This window comes from Centroberyx affinis, unplaced genomic scaffold (assembly GCF_046629955.1).
Source record: "Centroberyx affinis isolate AG114_WGS23_722 - 3 ecotype Tasmania unplaced genomic scaffold, CSIRO-AGI_Caff_v1 ptg000076l_1, whole genome shotgun sequence".
Taxonomy (NCBI): Eukaryota; Metazoa; Chordata; class Actinopteri; order Beryciformes; family Berycidae; genus Centroberyx; species Centroberyx affinis.
In genome coordinates, this window is record NW_027278785.1 from 183,443 (window position 1) to 200,875 (window position 17,433).

General features: G+C 44.0%; 3 protein-coding genes across 5 annotated transcripts; 1 reads left to right on the forward strand and 2 right to left on the reverse strand.

The window, feature by feature from the left end:
- Positions 1-462: 462 nt before the first annotated feature.
- gfm1 (G elongation factor, mitochondrial 1) lies at positions 463-12,310 on the forward strand. 2 transcript variants are annotated; one of them, XM_071521179.1, is made up of 18 exons: positions 463-614; positions 786-938; positions 1,060-1,192; positions 1,839-2,043; positions 2,621-2,737; positions 3,211-3,361; positions 3,945-4,099; positions 4,904-4,988; positions 5,144-5,281; positions 5,627-5,728; positions 5,968-6,024; positions 6,131-6,268; positions 6,410-6,492; positions 10,615-10,777; positions 10,965-11,109; positions 11,253-11,413; positions 11,516-11,569; positions 11,754-12,310. In XM_071521179.1, the coding sequence occupies exons 1-18, from the start codon at positions 555-557 to the stop codon at positions 11,883-11,885; spliced, it is 2,232 nt and encodes a 743-aa protein (XP_071377280.1). In that variant the 5' UTR covers positions 463-554; the 3' UTR covers positions 11,886-12,310. The 2 variants fall into 2 exon arrangements, with proteins under 2 accessions (XP_071377280.1, XP_071377272.1); XM_071521171.1 differs by having other exon boundaries at positions 463-629; positions 11,754-12,309.
- On the reverse strand, positions 6,554-12,795 carry lxn (latexin). 2 transcript variants are annotated; one of them, XM_071521190.1, is made up of 7 exons: positions 12,544-12,795; positions 9,515-9,691; positions 9,304-9,366; positions 8,236-8,413; positions 7,739-7,875; positions 7,216-7,278; positions 6,554-6,977 (listed from the first exon to the last, which is right to left on the reverse strand). In XM_071521190.1, the coding sequence occupies exons 1-7, from the start codon at positions 12,682-12,684 to the stop codon at positions 6,861-6,863; spliced, it is 876 nt and encodes a 291-aa protein (XP_071377291.1). In that variant the 5' UTR covers positions 12,685-12,795; the 3' UTR covers positions 6,554-6,860. The 2 variants fall into 2 exon arrangements, with proteins under 2 accessions (XP_071377291.1, XP_071377296.1); XM_071521195.1 differs by lacking the exon at positions 12,544-12,795 and adding an exon at positions 10,043-10,141.
- A 1,109-nt stretch (positions 12,796-13,904) lies between these two features.
- On the reverse strand, positions 13,905-16,453 carry neu4 (sialidase 4). The gene is made up of 3 exons (XM_071521433.1): positions 16,250-16,453; positions 15,703-15,958; positions 13,905-15,244 (listed from the first exon to the last, which is right to left on the reverse strand). The coding sequence occupies exons 1-3, from the start codon at positions 16,448-16,450 to the stop codon at positions 14,136-14,138; spliced, it is 1,566 nt and encodes a 521-aa protein (XP_071377534.1). The 5' UTR covers positions 16,451-16,453; the 3' UTR covers positions 13,905-14,135.
- Positions 16,454-17,433: the final 980 nt, after the last annotated feature.

Below are 17,433 nucleotides of genomic sequence, written 5' to 3' on the forward strand. Positions count from 1 at the left end.
AAACATACATAGTCAAACTAAATTATACTGTATATTATAGTGAAGTGATCACATGTTTCCAAGCTCTCCGCTCCCTAAACGTCACATCTCAACAACTCGGTTTCTAAATTGCCCAGTTGTATGTATGTATCACTTTAATGGGTTGTTAATGTGCGCTTAAAATGTGTACGGTTTCTCCAGCAGCACATGAAAGCAGCATGTGCACCCGTTGTCAATGAGCGTTATTTATGGACCTTTGCGCGTACTCGTCTTTTAGAACACTTTCAAGTTATTTTCTTTATGCAACAAGGAAACATCTATTCGTATCACATAACACTGTTTGCTTTATCTCAGTTTAATGTCGCTCTCGTGGTGGCGTTGCTCATCCCTAACCAGCGACAAAAGCTGCGCTCTCGATGTCATTTGGCCCCTCTGTCTTTCCGTAGACCCGGAAGTACAGTTTCACAACGAGCTTGGCCCGGCGTGACATTCAACGGGTTGTCAGACGTCCGTCCAGTGTAGGGGGTTGTGTAAAGGAGTACGACCACCCCGTGCCCGACCGAGACATTGTCAAAATGAGAGTACTAAAAGCGGGCCTTGCGTTAGGGAAAACGCATCTTTTGGCACCAGGAACCGTCACTCTAAAAAAGGTAACAGTAGGTAACCCGAGGCATTAGCTCTGGTGCCGGTTGGACACCAAACCTCTCAAAGCGCAGCCAAAATGTTCTGTCATCCCATCGTATTGCACAATCCAGAAGCAAACAGAATTGCCGCTGAACATTGACTGTCATCTCCCATTTTCCCAGGTGCTGATCAATAGTTGTCGGTCATGCTCCTCTGGCGTGTTTCCCAACGACAGGATCCGCAACATCGGGATTTCAGCGCACATCGACTCGGGGAAGACCACCCTGACCGAGCGCGTCCTTTACTACACCGGCAGGATAGCAGAGATTCATGAGGTAAACGCTGGGATTGACCTAACCTGTTATTGTTAGTGGTGATGGTTTGAAAGTGTGTGTGTGCGCGCATCCACCAAGTAGCAGTGCATTCAGGTGTCCCCCCACCCCCTGTGGTCTGTAGGTGAAGGGAAAGGACGGTGTTGGTGCCACTATGGACTCGATGGAGCTGGAGAGACAGAGAGGCATCACTATCCAGTCAGCTGCCACCTACACCGTGTGGAAGGATCACAACATCAACATCATCGACACACCAGGTACTGCAGGAGACAGACTGATGAAGCTGCACATTATCAAGGTCTCCGTGCACGTCCTGGACGTAGGCATGCTCGTGCTATGAAGGCATGGCGTCCAAAGTGATTAGAGTAAATAACATCCAGAGGTGTGAACTAGTCAACTTTGCTCGAGTCCCAAGTCACTCTCAAGTCTTGAGGCACAAGTCCCAAGTCTAGTTTAATACCTTAAACAAAACAAAATGTCTAGGACTTTTCAATGCAATATAATAGTATAAAAACTCGGTAAGTGCACAATAAGTTTTGATTTCTGTCATCAATGTCAACTTCAATAAATTCAATCATTCCATACAAATTCAGAAAACAGTATTTAAATTCAGTTGTATGCTGGAGCAAATCTCATAACTTTCAATCAAAGTAATTTACACAGACACAAGATCTTTTGTCAAGACTTTAGAAACCTTTTCAAGTCACCAAAGTACAAGTCAAAGTCAAGTCCCAAGTCACCAGAACCCAAGTCAAGTATCAAGTATTCTCTTCATGCATCAAGTCAAGTCTTGAGTCTGACTTGAGTCTGACTGGAGTGACATTATTACCTTATTATTACCTTAATATTCACATTATTATCCTTATTATTAATATCCCCCTCCCCCCTCTCTCTCTTGCTCAGGCCATGTGGACTTTACCATTGAAGTGGAGCGAGCGCTGCGCGTGCTGGACGGGGCGGTGCTGGTTCTGTGCGCGGTGGGAGGGGTCCAGTGTCAGACCCTGACCGTCAACAGACAGATGAAACGCTACAGTGTTCCCTTCCTCACCTTCATCAACAAACTGGACCGCATGGGCGCCAACCCCTACCGAGCGCTGCAGCAGATGAGGTATACACATCCTGTATATGAATTGCTTCTGATCAGTTACATGACAGTCTGTTCAGTTGTAACTTCTACATGTATGCAGTATTCTTTTATTCTAACCTCTTTTGTAATTTATTAGTTTTAGTTAAATCAAACAGTGGAGATAGACAGGAAAGGGTTAGGGGCAGATGGGCTTCAAACTTAAGCAGTTATGATATTATAGTATGAACAGTAGCAGACTGAACCCCGATTGTTCTCCTATTCATCGTGTTCTGTTACATCATCACACGGCCATCTTGGTAGGGAAAAAACGGATGATTGTAATAAATTAAGAGGTGATTACAGTATGCACAGCTCACTGGCTGTGGCTGTCATGTGATGATAAAGCACCATGTTGGTACGAAATGCATATGACATCAGGGGAAAACTGTGAATAGGCTGCTTTCTGATTTCTATCTCATATTGGCTGACATGAAAATGTCAGAAAATTATTCCGCGAGCAGTGTTGAAATCTACCGTAGTTTCCTTCTCTATATTTGTGTTCCACATTTTTCACATGTTTGTCACAAACAACTCTTCTTTCTCTCTCTCTGTCCCGCAGAACCAAACTGAACCACAACGCAGCCTTTGTGAACATCCCCATCGGCCTGGAGGGGAACATGAGGGGCATTATTGACCTTATAGAGGAGCGAAGCATGTATTTTGAAGGCCCCTTTGGGTAAGGGAATCACCTAAGGGGGCCTATAAAGGATGACTTTATATTGCAATGCAGGTTTTTACTGCACAGTAATTGACGGAATAGTGAGTTATTTGATCTGTTTCGAACCTGCTGCAACTCCTAAAATGTGCCGCTGTCGGTGGCTGATGCTGTGCAGCCAACAAAAGTACATGGCATGCATGGCAGGAAGGAACTTTTTGTCAACTGGCCACAGCAGCTAGTGCGTTAAGAATTTTACCATCAAACTTTTTAGCAATTATTTTAGCAGTGAAAGTAGTTTTTACAATTGACAAATCTGATGAAGACAAGTTGGCTACATACCAAAGTGGCTTGTTGAATTAAACGTCCTACCAGTCGCAAATGTAATTCACCAGCATTTGTTAGATGACTAGTGTGATTTCATGACATATACATTTCTATTCCAAATTCCCAACAGTGTAAAGCTGATGCATCATGCTCTCTCCTCCCTGCAGTCAAAATATCCGTTATGATGAGATCCCAGCAGAGTTTCGTGCCGAGGCTGAGGACCGGAGGCAGGAGCTGGTGGAGTGTGTGGCCAACGCTGATGAAGTGCTGGGAGAGATGTTCCTGGAGGAAAAGATTCCAACCGTTGACGACCTGAAGGTTTGTGTTTGTCTGCCTGTGTTTATATGTGTGTGTGTGTGTGTGTGTAAGAGAGAGGATATGTGTGCAGGGTTCACACGGGTCTTGAACATCCTTGAAAGCTTGTGGATTTGAGAAGAATAAAATAAGGCCCTTTAAAGTTTTTTTAGTGAATGGATGGCCTTGAAAATACTATTAAAAATATATATTTTAAAATCTAGCACCCACATTTATCACTATGCCTCAGCTCTCTGGACCTCTCTCCATCCTAGGATCAGCATTTCACATCCTGAGGAAAACCCTGTGATGGAGATTAGCGTTGATGCAGCAGCAGTTTTAGAATGAATGATTTCACCAGGATTTCTTGACAAGATCAAAAATGAGGCTTCTGTGAGGTCTAATTATAGTCATGTCTTATTCCAAAACATACCAATTTTGAGTCCTTGAATTTCACCAAACAAGACCTTGAAAGTGGTTTAAAAGTACTTCAATTTGATGTCTAAATGAGTGTGGGAACCCTGTGTGTGAATGAAGAGTGAAAATGACTTGGACAGAACCTACACTTACCCCAGACCCATCATTTACCCCCCTCACTGCCCTCCAGGCTGCGATCCGCAGAGCCACAGTGCAGCGTCTCTTCAGCCCGGTGCTGGTGGGCACAGCGCTGAAGAACAAGGGTGTCCAGCCGCTGCTGAATGCTGTGCTGGAGTACCTGCCCAACCCCACAGAGGTCAAAAACTACGCCATCCTCAACGATGAGTGAGTATGCACTATGGTTTAGGATCAGAGTCACCTTTATTCACCGGGTACATTAATAAACATGCAGGAGGAATTTGACTTGGTGAGGTTCGGTGCAGGTACATCTAAAGATACACACTTACATGTCACATTCACAAGTTAGGATACACTCAACAAATACACATGGTACAGGACATCACATTTAGTGCAGGAAGAGACAGTGCAGACATATGTTTAGACACCAGACATAAGACCAAACGTTGGACTATACAAAACATTCAGTACGCAATGTGTACTTTAATACAAGTGTTTGTGCGCAATAGTTATTGCATCATACTGTCTCAAATAGTGCAGTGGTCCTGGGTTCCCGCCGTCACTGCAGCATGTTCTCATTTTATCAAACGTGATTGATGTAAGTTTGTAAGTTACGCCCTCTTCACACTGATACACTGATATAAAATTACATATATAGAATAGGTACAGCTGCATTTCCTTGCAAAAGGCTACTTTGTAGCTGGGTGCTGGACTTGAATGAGCAGAATTCAAAGTGAAAAATGCAGCACAGCAATATTATAATGGAAAAACATGAAAAAAGTCCCGTCATTTTTTGGCCATGGCTGCTAACGAATTTTGGTATTACACCTTCATCAGAGCATCATTGTTCTGATGAAGGTGAAATACCCAAAATACAATGGTGAAAATGAGGTGACGTTTTTTCATAATAATATTGGTGAGTTGCTTTTTTCACTTTTAATAAAATGTCTCTGTTAATATGTACTCAATAACGTTTCTGCACTAACGTCAATGTGATGTTCAATGCATTAGAGATTCCAATGAAACATCTAAGATCCAGATGGACCCTACGAGAGATCCCTCACACCCATTTGTTGGTCTGGCTTTCAAACTCGAGGTAAGATGTCCTATTATGAGAAATAAGGACATTTGCATCTTCAACAATTCACATAGCCTCATTATCTCTTATGATGTTTGATTCTGCAGGTTTGTTATCTGCAAAGTTTGAATCAATCATGCGTTGTCGTCTCCCTCGATCTTTCTCTCTACCAGGCAGGGAGGTTCGGTCAGCTGACGTACGTGCGTGTTTACCAAGGCTGTCTGAAGAAGGCCGAGTACATCTACAACACGCGCACAGGCAAGAAGGTCCGAGTACAGAGGCTAGTGCGTCTCCACGCTGACCAGATGCAGGTGAGAAGAACACACATGGAACAGTACATGGAAACCGCAGCGATCGATGGAAACAACCTGTCAGAGGTCACTGTGTTCTCATTGTGGTTCACAGTATGAATAGCAAAGTGATGCGATTGGTCAAAACGGTTAGGTTCCCCATTTGGTTTTAGTCAAGTGTGTACTAAACAGCCACATCCTCTGCGATACCCATGAAAGTTTCCATTCTTCTCTCATGAAAACAAGATATGAAACCGTCTTCAGTATTCCCTCATATATACGTACATATTTTCCAGTTATTAAAAATACCACATTTTGAGCAACTTCATGTCCTCCCTCCCTTTCTGTCTGTCTGTGTTGTGTCAGGATGTGGATGAGGTTTATGCGGGAGACATTTGTGCTCTGTTTGGGATCGACTGTGCCAGTGGAGACACTTTCACATCCAGGACGAGTGCCAACCTCTCCATGGTGAGTAACTGTGATGTGTACACCGGCCAAAACGCCCGCAGAAGAGCAGGAAACCTCTTCATATTAGAAAACAAGTCAATGCAGACAGAGCTACAGTTTGAAATGTAATTGCCATCTTCTTCAAACACTTTCCTTCTCCACTCCAAGATGTCAGCAGCCTCTTATCTCATGTTCATGTGTTATAATCTCATATTTAATATTGGAAACTTGACACGACCCAATGCACACTTGTCTCACAGGAGTCCATTCACATACCAGAGGCTGTCATTTCCATGTCTATGAAGCCATCCAACAAGGTAAAAAAAAAAATCAATCTTCTACTATCTACCCATTTGAGGAGTGTAGAGTCTTGAGTCTAAATTGTCTCTTATTCTTTCTGCTTGTTCCTTTGCTCCCACCCAGAATGACCTGGATAAATTCTCCAAAGGCATCAACCGCTTCACCAGGGAGGATCCGACGTTCCGAGTGCATTTTGACACAGAGAGCAAAGAAACCATCATCTCAGGCATGGGGGAGCTGCATCTGGAGATCTACTCCCAGGTACAGAATCAGACGAGGTCCAACTGAAAGGACGCACTGGTTCAATGTATGACGTTCTGCAATGACAAATAATCATTCTGTGTTCCTACATCTGAATTGTGTGTTTCTGTGTTGTTTCCCTTTTTTGTTTTGGTGTTTTAGAGGATGGAGAGGGAATACAACTGTCCATGTGTGATGGGAAAACCCAAAGTGGCTTTCAGAGAGACAGTCACCGGTGCTGTACCGTAAGTGCTGATCTCCTGAGACTTGCAACACACACACACACACACACACAGAACACTTTAAACTGAGGCAGTGCTTTGTATCGATACAGTTTTATTGGGCTGCAGTACCTCAGCAACCAGAAATACAGCATGATTTAAAGATATCATATAATTATATATGATGAATTTATCCAATTCTTGGTCGTATAAGCTACATCTTTTGATAGCCCAAAAGCTATGTGTTACAAAACAGCAAATCATGGCTTAGTATTTGCAGCCTCGCCCTGAATACATTTACACTCAAATATTTGAATACATGATGTGTGCACCAATACTCTGGCTGTAGGTAGCAGTGTGAGGAGCGTGTGGAGGATTGTGCTGACAGTGGCTTAGTTTGTGTTTGGAGGTGCTTCACAGTCATGGCACTTTGGCAGTTTTTCCGTCTGCAGGACTTTAACTCCCTCTGCTGGCGACCAGGTGACCAGCAGCTTCCAGTGAATGATTTCCTGCAAAAATACACAGATGTCAGATTAACGTGCTATTTGGGTGGAGGCTTTCATCCAAAGCACCTTACAGTGAGTGCCAAGAGTGCATACAGTTTTTAGCATGGGAATCAAACCCCCAACCCTGACAGTGTTAGTGCTCTGCTTACTGAGCTGCAGGACCACTTGACTGTAAGATATTACCAGTCTAAAATGTATAACCGAAACAACAAATCAAATGTTTGTTTTGATAGGCGATTACCTGGGACACCATGTCATGCAGCAGGACGTGATAGTTGAATCTCAACTGGTTATTCTCAGTTTCCTGTTATAGCAGACAAAGGAAAAATGTCAGCTTTATATGTAGACCTAAACGATACAGATGTTCAGTCTAATACAAATGTTAATAATAGGGAGAAAAAGCGTCCAGTTTAAAATATGTCTGCTGATAATGATGTGTGTAAGAGGTAGCGTGAAAGAATAATTTCCTTAATGTATCCCTCCCTCAAATTAGGTTTTAAAATTGTCTTAAGACAATTAAATGCTTTGATTGCCATTTGAACTAAGATTTTCAATATTTCTAACACACACACACACCCTAGGGGTTTTACAAGAGAATGAATAGTTCTTAAAAGTGTAGAGCAAACTTAACATTAACCTTCTGTTTTTCCACTGATGCTGTAAAAGGCTAATATCAACCAAAAATTAGCCCTGCTCACAAATCTAGGATTACTGTCAGACCCATCACTACTAAGGCAACTTTTAACAGCTGACAGACAACTCACCAGCTGTGTGACGTTGGCCACCTGAGCCATGCTGTACAAAGTGTTTTCAGTCGACTCCTTCAGCATGACAAAGCTGGAGGCCACGCCCCCCAGGTGCCAGAGGGGCTTCATCTCAGGGTCAATGTGACCGTAGCTATCTGTTGGTCAGAACAGCAACACAATGTGCAGAGGATTAGACGGTAACATGTTATGAGCACAATATAAGGCAAATATTATGATTCAGATTGATGCTTAGTAACATCACAAATGTTATCTGTAGAATTGAAAACATACTGTTAAACATGCTGCACAGGAACTTACAGTGTCAGGACTAGTGATGACAGCCATTTGTGTTGTGTTAGCAGTGTTAAAGGAACATTGGGTTCACTCAGAAACCACAAACACGTACTAACCATGTTGAAATCCCAAAACGCTGCAATTTCAAACTGCTGATATTGTACAATATCAGTGTTCTGGGTTCAGTAGTAGGAGTGTGCAGAGTGTTTTACTGGACATACCCGGTAGATTTTGTCCTGACAAAAGACTGTTGTTCTTCTTGTACTGCTGGTACAAGGCCTCTTCTTGAGCTGCGGTGTCGATTTTTAATAACGCCTCACATGACGCCTGGACTTGGGGTGAACTCTGTGAACTTTCTGCTCCTGGAAGCAGAAGTTCTGCAGAGCATTTCTCTGTAGCCTGGATGAATCAGACAGATGAATCAGAAGGGGCGTGAGGCAGGAGATAAAGATGGAAAAATATATACAAGAAAGGCAGGTTTGATGAGCAAGAAGTGGGAGTAGACAGAGCAAAGGCGTAGCCAAATATTGCAACTATGGTAGCAAGTGAGTCAAGATTTCAACACAGTGTTACATATACAACCTAATGTGAGCCTCCTCTTATCTGCTCTGTTGTAAATCTTCTCAGCAGACCTGGGTAGAGTTGTTCACTCTAAAGCCGTAGATTATTCAATTGTTTGACTCACACTAAATCTACCTGTGATTTGCTTGAAACGAACTTTCTCTGTTGTGCAGCTAAATGGCACAATATGAACCCCGATGGCATTAAAAGCGTTAAAAGTCATGAAACGTTTGAGAGTGATGATAAATGGAGCCAGCTGTATAGACGTGGATTAATCCTATTCTTAGTTTAAAATGGCCTTTTAAAAACGCACGACCAGTCTTCACAGACATGGCTTAAAGTAGTCATAGATTTAAACTAGTTTAGATGAAGTTAATCCAGTTTCATGAAGAATCATGGCTCATCACAGCCAATTGAGCACTTAAAGTAAACCTCCACTTAGGCCGGTATAAATTCAGATTTATGTTGTTGGACAATGGCAGCATAGGCAAATGGGATATGGCAGTGATAGCTACCCAGTACCAACAGAGATGAAAGAATTTTAATCCAGGCTGGGCCAGGGTTTTAATTTATCTGAGCAAAGAACAAAGTTTGTCATTTCTCAGAAATCAAACCAAATTTAAGCCATATTTGTGAAAGCCACTTAATACTCTAATTAGGCGATTCCAGGTTAAGGTCGGCTCCTGGCTTTATCTAAACCATGTCTGAGCACCTGGTCCATAACTTACATTGCTGATCATCTCCTGCACCGAAATCTCCAGACGATACTTCCTCCCAGAATCTGCCACATCCTGAAAGGGAAATCAGAAATCAACCACAGTTCTCCGGACGATACGCTTTTATAACTCCTTACCAATCACTATTATGTAATTAGATCAAGGTTAGCTATACAGGTTCATGTCTCATTCACTTTTAGACAGATAGTGAAATTCCACTGACCTCTGCATTGGCGCTGTGGACCCTGTGCAGCCCGACCCACCTGTACGGTGAGCCGTAGCGGGTGTTGAGGTAGTGCTGGACCACCTTGGCTGCTCTCTGAGCAGGATAGTGACTGGGGTTCAACTCTCCAGTCGCCATCACTTCTTCCTCAGTCCCCTCCTCCACTAAAACTTCTTCCTGATTTTACAGAGAAAGGAAGAGTATGAACGATGAAAGAGGCAATAAGGGAGGGAAAAGAAGAAAATGAGAACAGAAGCTGCCATAGCGAGTAGGGATGGGTTTCCCTTTCCCACCCCTGATGGACTTTGACCCCCAGGTGTCGCAGGGTGGAGGGTCTGTCTGTCTGTCTGTTGTGTCTCTAGATAAGGAAAGTCTTGACAGAGGGAGAACATAGCGAGAGCTCCACTGACAAATGGGAAAGGAAAGAGAATGTGTAGAAGCACAGTCCAAGGAAGTGTACAAGGTGTAAAGAGTTGTATGTCTGAGAATGTGAAGAATAGTGAATTGAGTAAAGGAAGATGATCTTGCCTGTGAATGGAAAGCTGTCTGTTACTTGGCAGGTAGAAAGTTTTATCTCTCAGACATGGAGTGGCAGTCAGAGCTGCTGCCTCACCCAAGTGGGGGAATTACTTCCCACTTCCTTTGACACACGAGTTCCTCAAGGACCGCCCCCTTTTTAAAGAGACAGGCTTCTTTTTTTGTTTCCTATCTTCCCTATACAATTTCCAATTAGAAACTTTTTTCAACCTGTTGGATACATTCTTCAAATTAGATTTCTTGCTCTGTTATTATAATTATATTATTGTATATATATATATAATTATATAAGGAAATTCCACAGCTGATGTGATATTTTATTGATCACCCTTGGGAAATTCCCTCTTCTCTTGCCCCCACCCCCAGAGGGAGGTCAGAGGTGAGGCTCAGCTACAGAGCAGTGTCCCTGGAGCTGCTAGGGGTTCAGCCTGTTGCCCAAGGGCACTTCAGCAGGGGGGGATGCTTCCCTCTATGGGGGATTGAACCAGTGCCCTCTGGTTGAAGGATAGTCTCACTATGCCACACTGCTGCAAATCATGGATGTTTTGTCCCGCTCTCTTTAGATTTGACTTCACCCATAAGAAGCAGTCTGGCGGCTCGGGGCAGTACGGTAAAGTTATCGGGGTTCTTGAGCCTCTGGACGCAGAAAGCTACACCAAGGTGGAGTTTGACGATCAGACCGTCGGAACCAACATCCCCAAGCAGTTTGTACCAGCTATTGAAAAGGTACGTGTGATGGTTACATCCCTTGCACTTCAACGTATCCACCAGTGCTGCAGTTAGGCACAACTATATACACTGGGAATATTCTTAAAGATAATGTAATTTACAAATACAGAATATATGGAAAATGTAAAAGTATGCATGTTTTAAATTCCATTTTTTCCTTAATTTCCCTCCCGTCGTGCTGCAGGGTTTCAGGCAGGCCTGTGAGAAAGGGCCCCTGAGTGGGCACAAGATCTCAGGAGTCAGGTTCCTGTTGGAGGACGGAGCGCATCACTTGGTGGACTCCAATGAGATCTCCTTCATCCGTGCAGGAGAGGGCGCCATAAAACAAGGTGAGGGACAGATTGTTCAGATCGCTCTCTGGATCCTGTTTTCATTCCTGATGGTGTTGGCTTGTTCGTCTTTATTGTTCTCAGTGTACATTAAGTTCTTGTGTACAGCTTTATCAGTGCTGGTTTCAATGTTCTCTCCACAGCCATGGAGAAGGCCAACGCTGTCATATTGGAGCCAATCATGTCTGTGGAAATTGTGGCGCCCCAGGAGTTTCAGGGAACAGTCATTGCTGGGGTTAACCGTCGCCATGGCGTTATTACAGGACAGGATGGGGCGGAGGGATACTTCACTCTGTACGCTGATGTGAGTTGAGTTTGTAACATTCACATATGTGCAGCACCACTTCTTCTATCCAGTGCCATTTGGTATGATGTTTTACCACTTTCATTCTGTTTCTCCCCACAGGTTCCTCTAAATGACATGTTTGGTTACGCCACAGAACTGCGCTCCTGTACCGAAGTAAGGCCAAGCTGAAATGACCTAAAACTATAGTCTGTTATAGTCCAAATAATATTCAGCATGTTCAAAAAGGAGTCTTAGAATTTAGAGGACTTCTATAAAGAAGAGGTTGTAGAGCGCTGCATGTGAATCGGCCCTTAATACATTACAAGCTTGAAAACATGTTCTCTCGTTGTGTCTCCAGGGAAAAGGGGAGTACACCATGGAGTATAGCAGATACCAGCCCTGCCTGCCAGCCACACAGGAAGAGCTCGTCCACAAATACCTGGAGGCCACAGGCCAGCTGCCTGCCAAGAAGAACAAGTGGAAGAGCTGAAAACAGTCTGCGCACCTCTGCCCAACAACATGCTGGACTTTGACATGACAACCCCCCTCATGTCTACACACAAACACACACTTTCTACCCATCATCAATTATGTCTTGAGGTTAATGCTTTAATTTGTAGTCAAAATCCATTCAAAATTCTATCTTGCATTGTACATATTTTTGTTTCGTAGTTCAACCTAATTTGCCTCCCTCATGTCTGACCCCTATGGAAACATATTTATTACCTTGATTTTAGCACCATTTGACCTCTACTCTCTGCAGCCAGCATCCTACATGATGGTTTACTAGGATTACATGAGGCAAGCTCAGTGTTTGGACTTGAGCATGTAATGGCTGGTTTTGTACTATGTACAGAATGTTCTTGATGTAGTAAATGATTTCAATAAAGATGTATCTATTGCCTTTATCAGTGTAGTTCATAGATTGTTTTATGCCCGTTGTATTTATTTTTCAACAGCTTGTTGGAAACACATGATTAGAGGAAACCTCACATTTTCCTTGTTGGCTACAGCACCATCTTGTTGTTTAGACTTGGAGCAATTTGTGAAAATATTACACAGGATTGATGTAGAATGCAACAGATTTACTACAGAACAAACTAGAAACTAACTAAAGACCGGCACATAGAAACAAGATTCCCTCTCACCTCTGTGCCTTCCGCTGTCTCTGGCACACTGTTGGGATGGGCTGACACGTCCAGTGCCTCTGATCCAGGCCTGACCGTTATAGTAGGGCTCCCATGGATCCCAGCTAACACAGCCAGTGTAATGAAGATCCTCAGACTCATAGCTCACGCTGTCCAGAAAACACCAATGTCAGAGAAAAGGAAAGAAGTTGGAGACCACTTCTGTCAGAGTGCAGGCAGGGAAATGAACCCTCTTCCAGTGAGTAGTTATGCAAGAGAGGGAGGAGGGGAAGGAGAGAGAAGAGACTGTCCAGACCCTGCTGTCTTCCTTCCTGGCACACTGTGTTTATTTTTCTTTTTCTCTTATCTAAACAAACTGCTCCAGTTTATCTGGGTCTGGTCCTCATATGCTCTCATGCAACCCACTTATGCTGTCAGGCCCTAAAAGTTGAGCACATGATTAGGTTAGGGACAGTTATCCCATTAGAGGTACTGCTGATGAAACAGGTGTGATTAATGTGAGCACATGATAGGTTGCAGCCTCTGCTGATCTCCATACTGGGAGAGTAAATGTAGGGAAGCAGTCCTTCCATTGAACCAAATTCAATACGTCTTCTCTTGGCAATTTGGGGCAGATGAAACACAAAACTTACTCAATTATGGACTTTAGATGACGCTGGAGAGTGAAGTTATGCAACACCAAGAGAGCAGCCTGAAAATTAGGTTCATGCCAAGGTCACAATCAGTTAACCACAACAAAGTACTTCCACAGGAAATACTGCCACTTTCACAATATCTACATCAAGAAATAGATGAGCATCATTTTCCCTCAGTTATCTCCACTTCAGATAAACTCTGCATTCTTTAGAGACCAGAATATGTTTTATATGAAGATCTAGAGTTTGGTTTTGAATTTAATACTGGTAGGTGGAAAGCTTGAGAATTTGATAAAACAGGATGATGAAGAGTGGGAAGAGAGAGCATTCTGCCTGTTTTGCCTGGTGAGCTGGCTGAGTTATCTGGATGATTGACGAGAGAAGAAAGGGAGGCGGGATGTGGATCTGTACGGGATCCTTAAAATGGATGATAAGTGGCTGAGTGCAAATGTGTATGAAAAGCTTCTCTCTGATCGTTCAGAAATGTTCTGGACATTTCAGTGTATTCCCACCATTGTTTGTAAAACAGTATCAGACTCCCATCTTTGAATACATACCCTTTAATTCATAGTCATAATTCTGATTCTGATGATATACTGGAGCTCCATGTGTTTTCGTGCAATTAGATTAAGAAGTTTGCATTTTCTGTTTGCTTTTGACAAAGCATTAGTCTTAAATACTCTGATACATGCAAAAAATAAATGTCAAGGGTCAGAAAACTTTAATGGCAATTAATTTATGTATTGTACAAAATCAATAACAGATGATCAACATACTGTCAACATACTGAGGTCAAAGGCTATTCATCACTGTGTCACACTGTAGCACCCATAAGATGATCATTCTTGTCTATAAAAGGTACAATATTCTATAAAACATGGATGGACTTGGAGAGATAGCCATTATGGGAATAAGGCATTAAATGTAAAAATGGACTGTTTTATCAAGAAATTATATTTAAGAGACAGAGCACAGCTCACTCAGCTTGCTCTTCTCTCTCCTCTTCCTCACATGAGGCATCATGAGACGAGTCGTACTTTGAGCTTCATGTCCACTTGTACAACTCTGTGCTGTCTGAGGGACTCCGGCCTCCTGTTGCCGTGTGCTGTGATGCTGCGTGTTCTGGGGGAGGTTATCGATAAGCTCGTACAGGGTGAAGATGCTAAAGGAGATTTCATCGTAGGCCGTCCTGGTGCCACACTCAAACAGGCAGGCGAAGGCCACAGCGGGCGGGGCACCGGGGGAGGGCGGCAGCTCCAGATAGGCCAGGTCGGAGTAGGCGCTGGGACCCTCGTAGATCACCCAGGGGCCACACCAGCTGTCCGGATCACGGGGAAACAGGCTGAGGGATACCCCGAGGTCCCGCCGTGCATTCGGCCACGTTGGGTGGGAGTATACCACCCAGGTGGGAGTAAGGAAATTCTGAGGGGAGCTGGGGTTGGGTGGGGTGGGTGTAGGAGCCAGGGTGGGGGTGATGTTTGTAGGAGAGGGGGAGTCTGGGATGGAGTCACTGGAGCTGGAGGTGGCTGACGTGGTTGTGGTTGGACTGGTACGGGCCTGAGTGGCTAGCTTGGAGTGACTTGGGTAAGTCATGCAGGATGCCCAGTGTCTGGAGTGGGCATGGCGGAGGGGGGAGTGATGTTTAAGCGGCTGACAGAAGTGTAGAGGCGCAGGGAATCCCACGATGCTGCCATGACAACCGTTTCGAGGCTCCACCAGCCGCTGCACCAGTTGCCCTTCCTGAAACACCGCTCCGTCATCCAGACTGAGGGCCTGAACCCGGCAGCCGAGGGGGCTGCGCGCGTTACAGTACAACACGTTGCTCCCATCCTCTTCGTCCACCGACACCATCTGACACTCCACGCTCTCCGGCCCCGGCACCGCCTCCCCAAACCGCCAGGTGCGCCCGTGGGTGTCGCTGTGAAAACAGAAGGCGCGGGGAGTGGTCTGGCACAGCTGGCTGAAGCACTCTTTACAGTCGATGTGGTAAGCGTAGGCAGGAATCAGCAGACGACCGGACTTCAGCTGGATGCCGTGGCCCGGGCCCAAGGCAAAAGTGGCCCATTCTGCGAGGTTAGAGGAGAGATTATCATGCAGCTGTTGTTACACACAAATGTAGTGAAACATTCACATCACAACACTAGAAACTCAGATGAATGGTACTAATACAGATAGACGATAATCAAGGAAGTCTACATAGGATGATCATAGCATGTTAATAGGGGTGGGATGATATGCTTATCTCACAATACGATTCGATACGCAATATGGGGTTTGCGATTCGATACAACCATGATAGAATGTAGTAAATAAAAGTTAAATAACAACAAGGTATGACAGAGCAGAATTATGTTTATTTCTGAGCCACAAATCTTTCTAAAGTTTTCTATAAAATGTAGCAAATATCGCGATTCATTTTTCCTGCCCCACAATACATATTGTCACATTTTTGTATTGCAATATGTTGAATTTCAATATATCGTCCCATCCCTACATGCTAAGGATATCAGTGCCTCTCCCTTACGTTTAATGGTGTCCCCTATGACCCTCTTGGTGAGGTCAGTGACGGGACCCCAGGTGTCCCCGTTGTCCGTGCTGGAGATGTAGCAGAGGCGGGTCACGTTCTTCCCCGTCACCAGCTGGTAGGACTCGGAGGTGTGGCCCAGGACAGCGATGAAGAACAGGAAGAGTGTGCCTGTGAACTCATCATACACCGGACATGGGTTCATGGACCGGTGGCCTGCCAGATGAGCTGTGCCCAGCACACGCATGTCCTCCCACTGGAATGGGAACAGAAGACAGAGAAGTGATTGGAAAGGAGGAATATAAACCTATAGAAAGATTGAGAGAGAGGATGGGTAAAGCAAAAGGACAGAGGAAACAAGTGGAAAACACAAAGACAGAAACAAAGTAAAGCTGGGAGGAGATGAGGCTACAGAACACGAGTGCATAGAAAAGAACACTTTTTACACCATCTTGGTACTAAGCTAATATTCGTTCCATTATAAGACATAAAAAAAAGGCCTAAAATCCATCCGGGAGCCAGTCGTGAGCAGGTGAACATCACTGACCTCCACATAGTTCCTGTAGAAAGTGCCTTTCCTCATGACCAGCAGGTGAGCCTGAGAGTCCGAGGGGCTGAGTCTCTCCTCGCAGAAGGCCAGGAAGCACTTGGAGCGGGGCAGGTAGAGCAGCGCTGGGACTCGGTATGTCACTCCATTGGCCTCCTTATGGAACAGCACCGACCTCGCTGGGAAATATGGAGATCTCATGCTCTCTGGTGTGTGTCTTGGGTGTGTGTGCGTGTGTGTGTTGGGGTAACTCCAAACCCTCTGAAGAGATGCTACATCAGAAACTGGTGAAAAAAAAATTGAAGGAGCCATTTTAGAGAATAGTCCAGTGCGCAGGAGAAGGTAATCCGAATAAAATCTGGTCCACTGCAACATCCAGTGAGTAAGACATACTGTAATTTGTCTGTAATTCTGTAATTTAAGTGGTTAAATGCCCTATTCAATAATATGGTGATACATGGAAGTGACAGTGTTTCATTTTCAATTTGTTTCATTTATATTTCTTCAAACACTCCAGAAAATTCAGGCCCCAAATAAAATTTAAGTAAAACACAATGTCCTAATTATGAATATAACTCTAAAATGTCACTTACCTTATACTAAAACTATTAAAAACAGTAAGTAGCCTAATTAAAAAAAAAATATATTCTCTCACTCCAGCCAGAAGCTTTGTCTCCTCATTAGAGATCAGTGTAACTGAACAAACAGATTCTGAAACGACCTCAAACTGCCAAACTGTTGACAGTTTCACACTGCCTGCTTTTTAGCAACTTCAGCATTACAGCTACCACACGTTCATCTGCTTTATCAGTGGCACTTGTCAAAGTAACTGCACTATGAAGGTGAAAACATCTAATGCATAAGTCATGAACAGAAAAAGTTGATAAACTGCTGCAGGATACTTACAGTTAAGTCTTTAGATGCTGTGTGTGAAATGAGCTTTGTGAGAATCTGTGTCAGCATTTGAATTTGGGGTTGAGAGCGTGTATGTGTGGTGTGTGTGTGTGTGTGTGTGTGTGTTTGTGTGTGACTGCTATGGCTTGCCCTCTCTGTTCCCCATTCAGTGTGGCAGTATGGCATGTTGTTCACTCACCCAGAAATGGACCACACTCATCAGATCTGCAGCTTTGGATGAATCAGCGGGCAGCAACCATTGTGTAACCCTCGTTTTCAGCCTTAGAAAG

Excerpts from the sequence above, each read along its gene's own strand:
- gfm1 (XM_071521171.1), top strand. The coding sequence starts at position 555 with ATGAGAGTACTAAAAGCGGGCCTTGCGTTAGGGAAAACGCATCTTTTG. Across the intron at positions 6,493-10,614 it reads ACAGTCACCGGTGCTGTACC|ATTTGACTTCACCCATAAGA; the intron begins GTAAGTGCTGAT and ends CGCTCTCTTTAG. Across the intron at positions 10,778-10,964 it reads TTGTACCAGCTATTGAAAAG|GGTTTCAGGCAGGCCTGTGA; the intron begins GTACGTGTGATG and ends GTCGTGCTGCAG.
- lxn (XM_071521190.1), bottom strand. The coding sequence starts at position 12,684 with ATGAGTCTGAGGATCTTCATTACACTGGCTGTGTTAGCTGGGATCCAT. Across the intron at positions 9,367-9,514 it reads TCCACAGCGCCAATGCAGAG|GATGTGGCAGATTCTGGGAG; the intron begins GTCAGTGGAATT and ends TTTCCCTTTCAG. Across the intron at positions 8,414-9,303 it reads TGCAGGAGATGATCAGCAAT|GCTACAGAGAAATGCTCTGC; the intron begins GTAAGTTATGGA and ends TGATTCATCCAG.
- neu4 (XM_071521433.1), bottom strand. The coding sequence starts at position 16,450 with ATGAGATCTCCATATTTCCCAGCGAGGTCGGTGCTGTTCCATAAGGAG. Across the intron at positions 15,959-16,249 it reads TCTACAGGAACTATGTGGAG|TGGGAGGACATGCGTGTGCT; the intron begins GTCAGTGATGTT and ends TTCCCATTCCAG. Across the intron at positions 15,245-15,702 it reads CATAGGGGACACCATTAAAC|AATGGGCCACTTTTGCCTTG; the intron begins GTAAGGGAGAGG and ends CTAACCTCGCAG.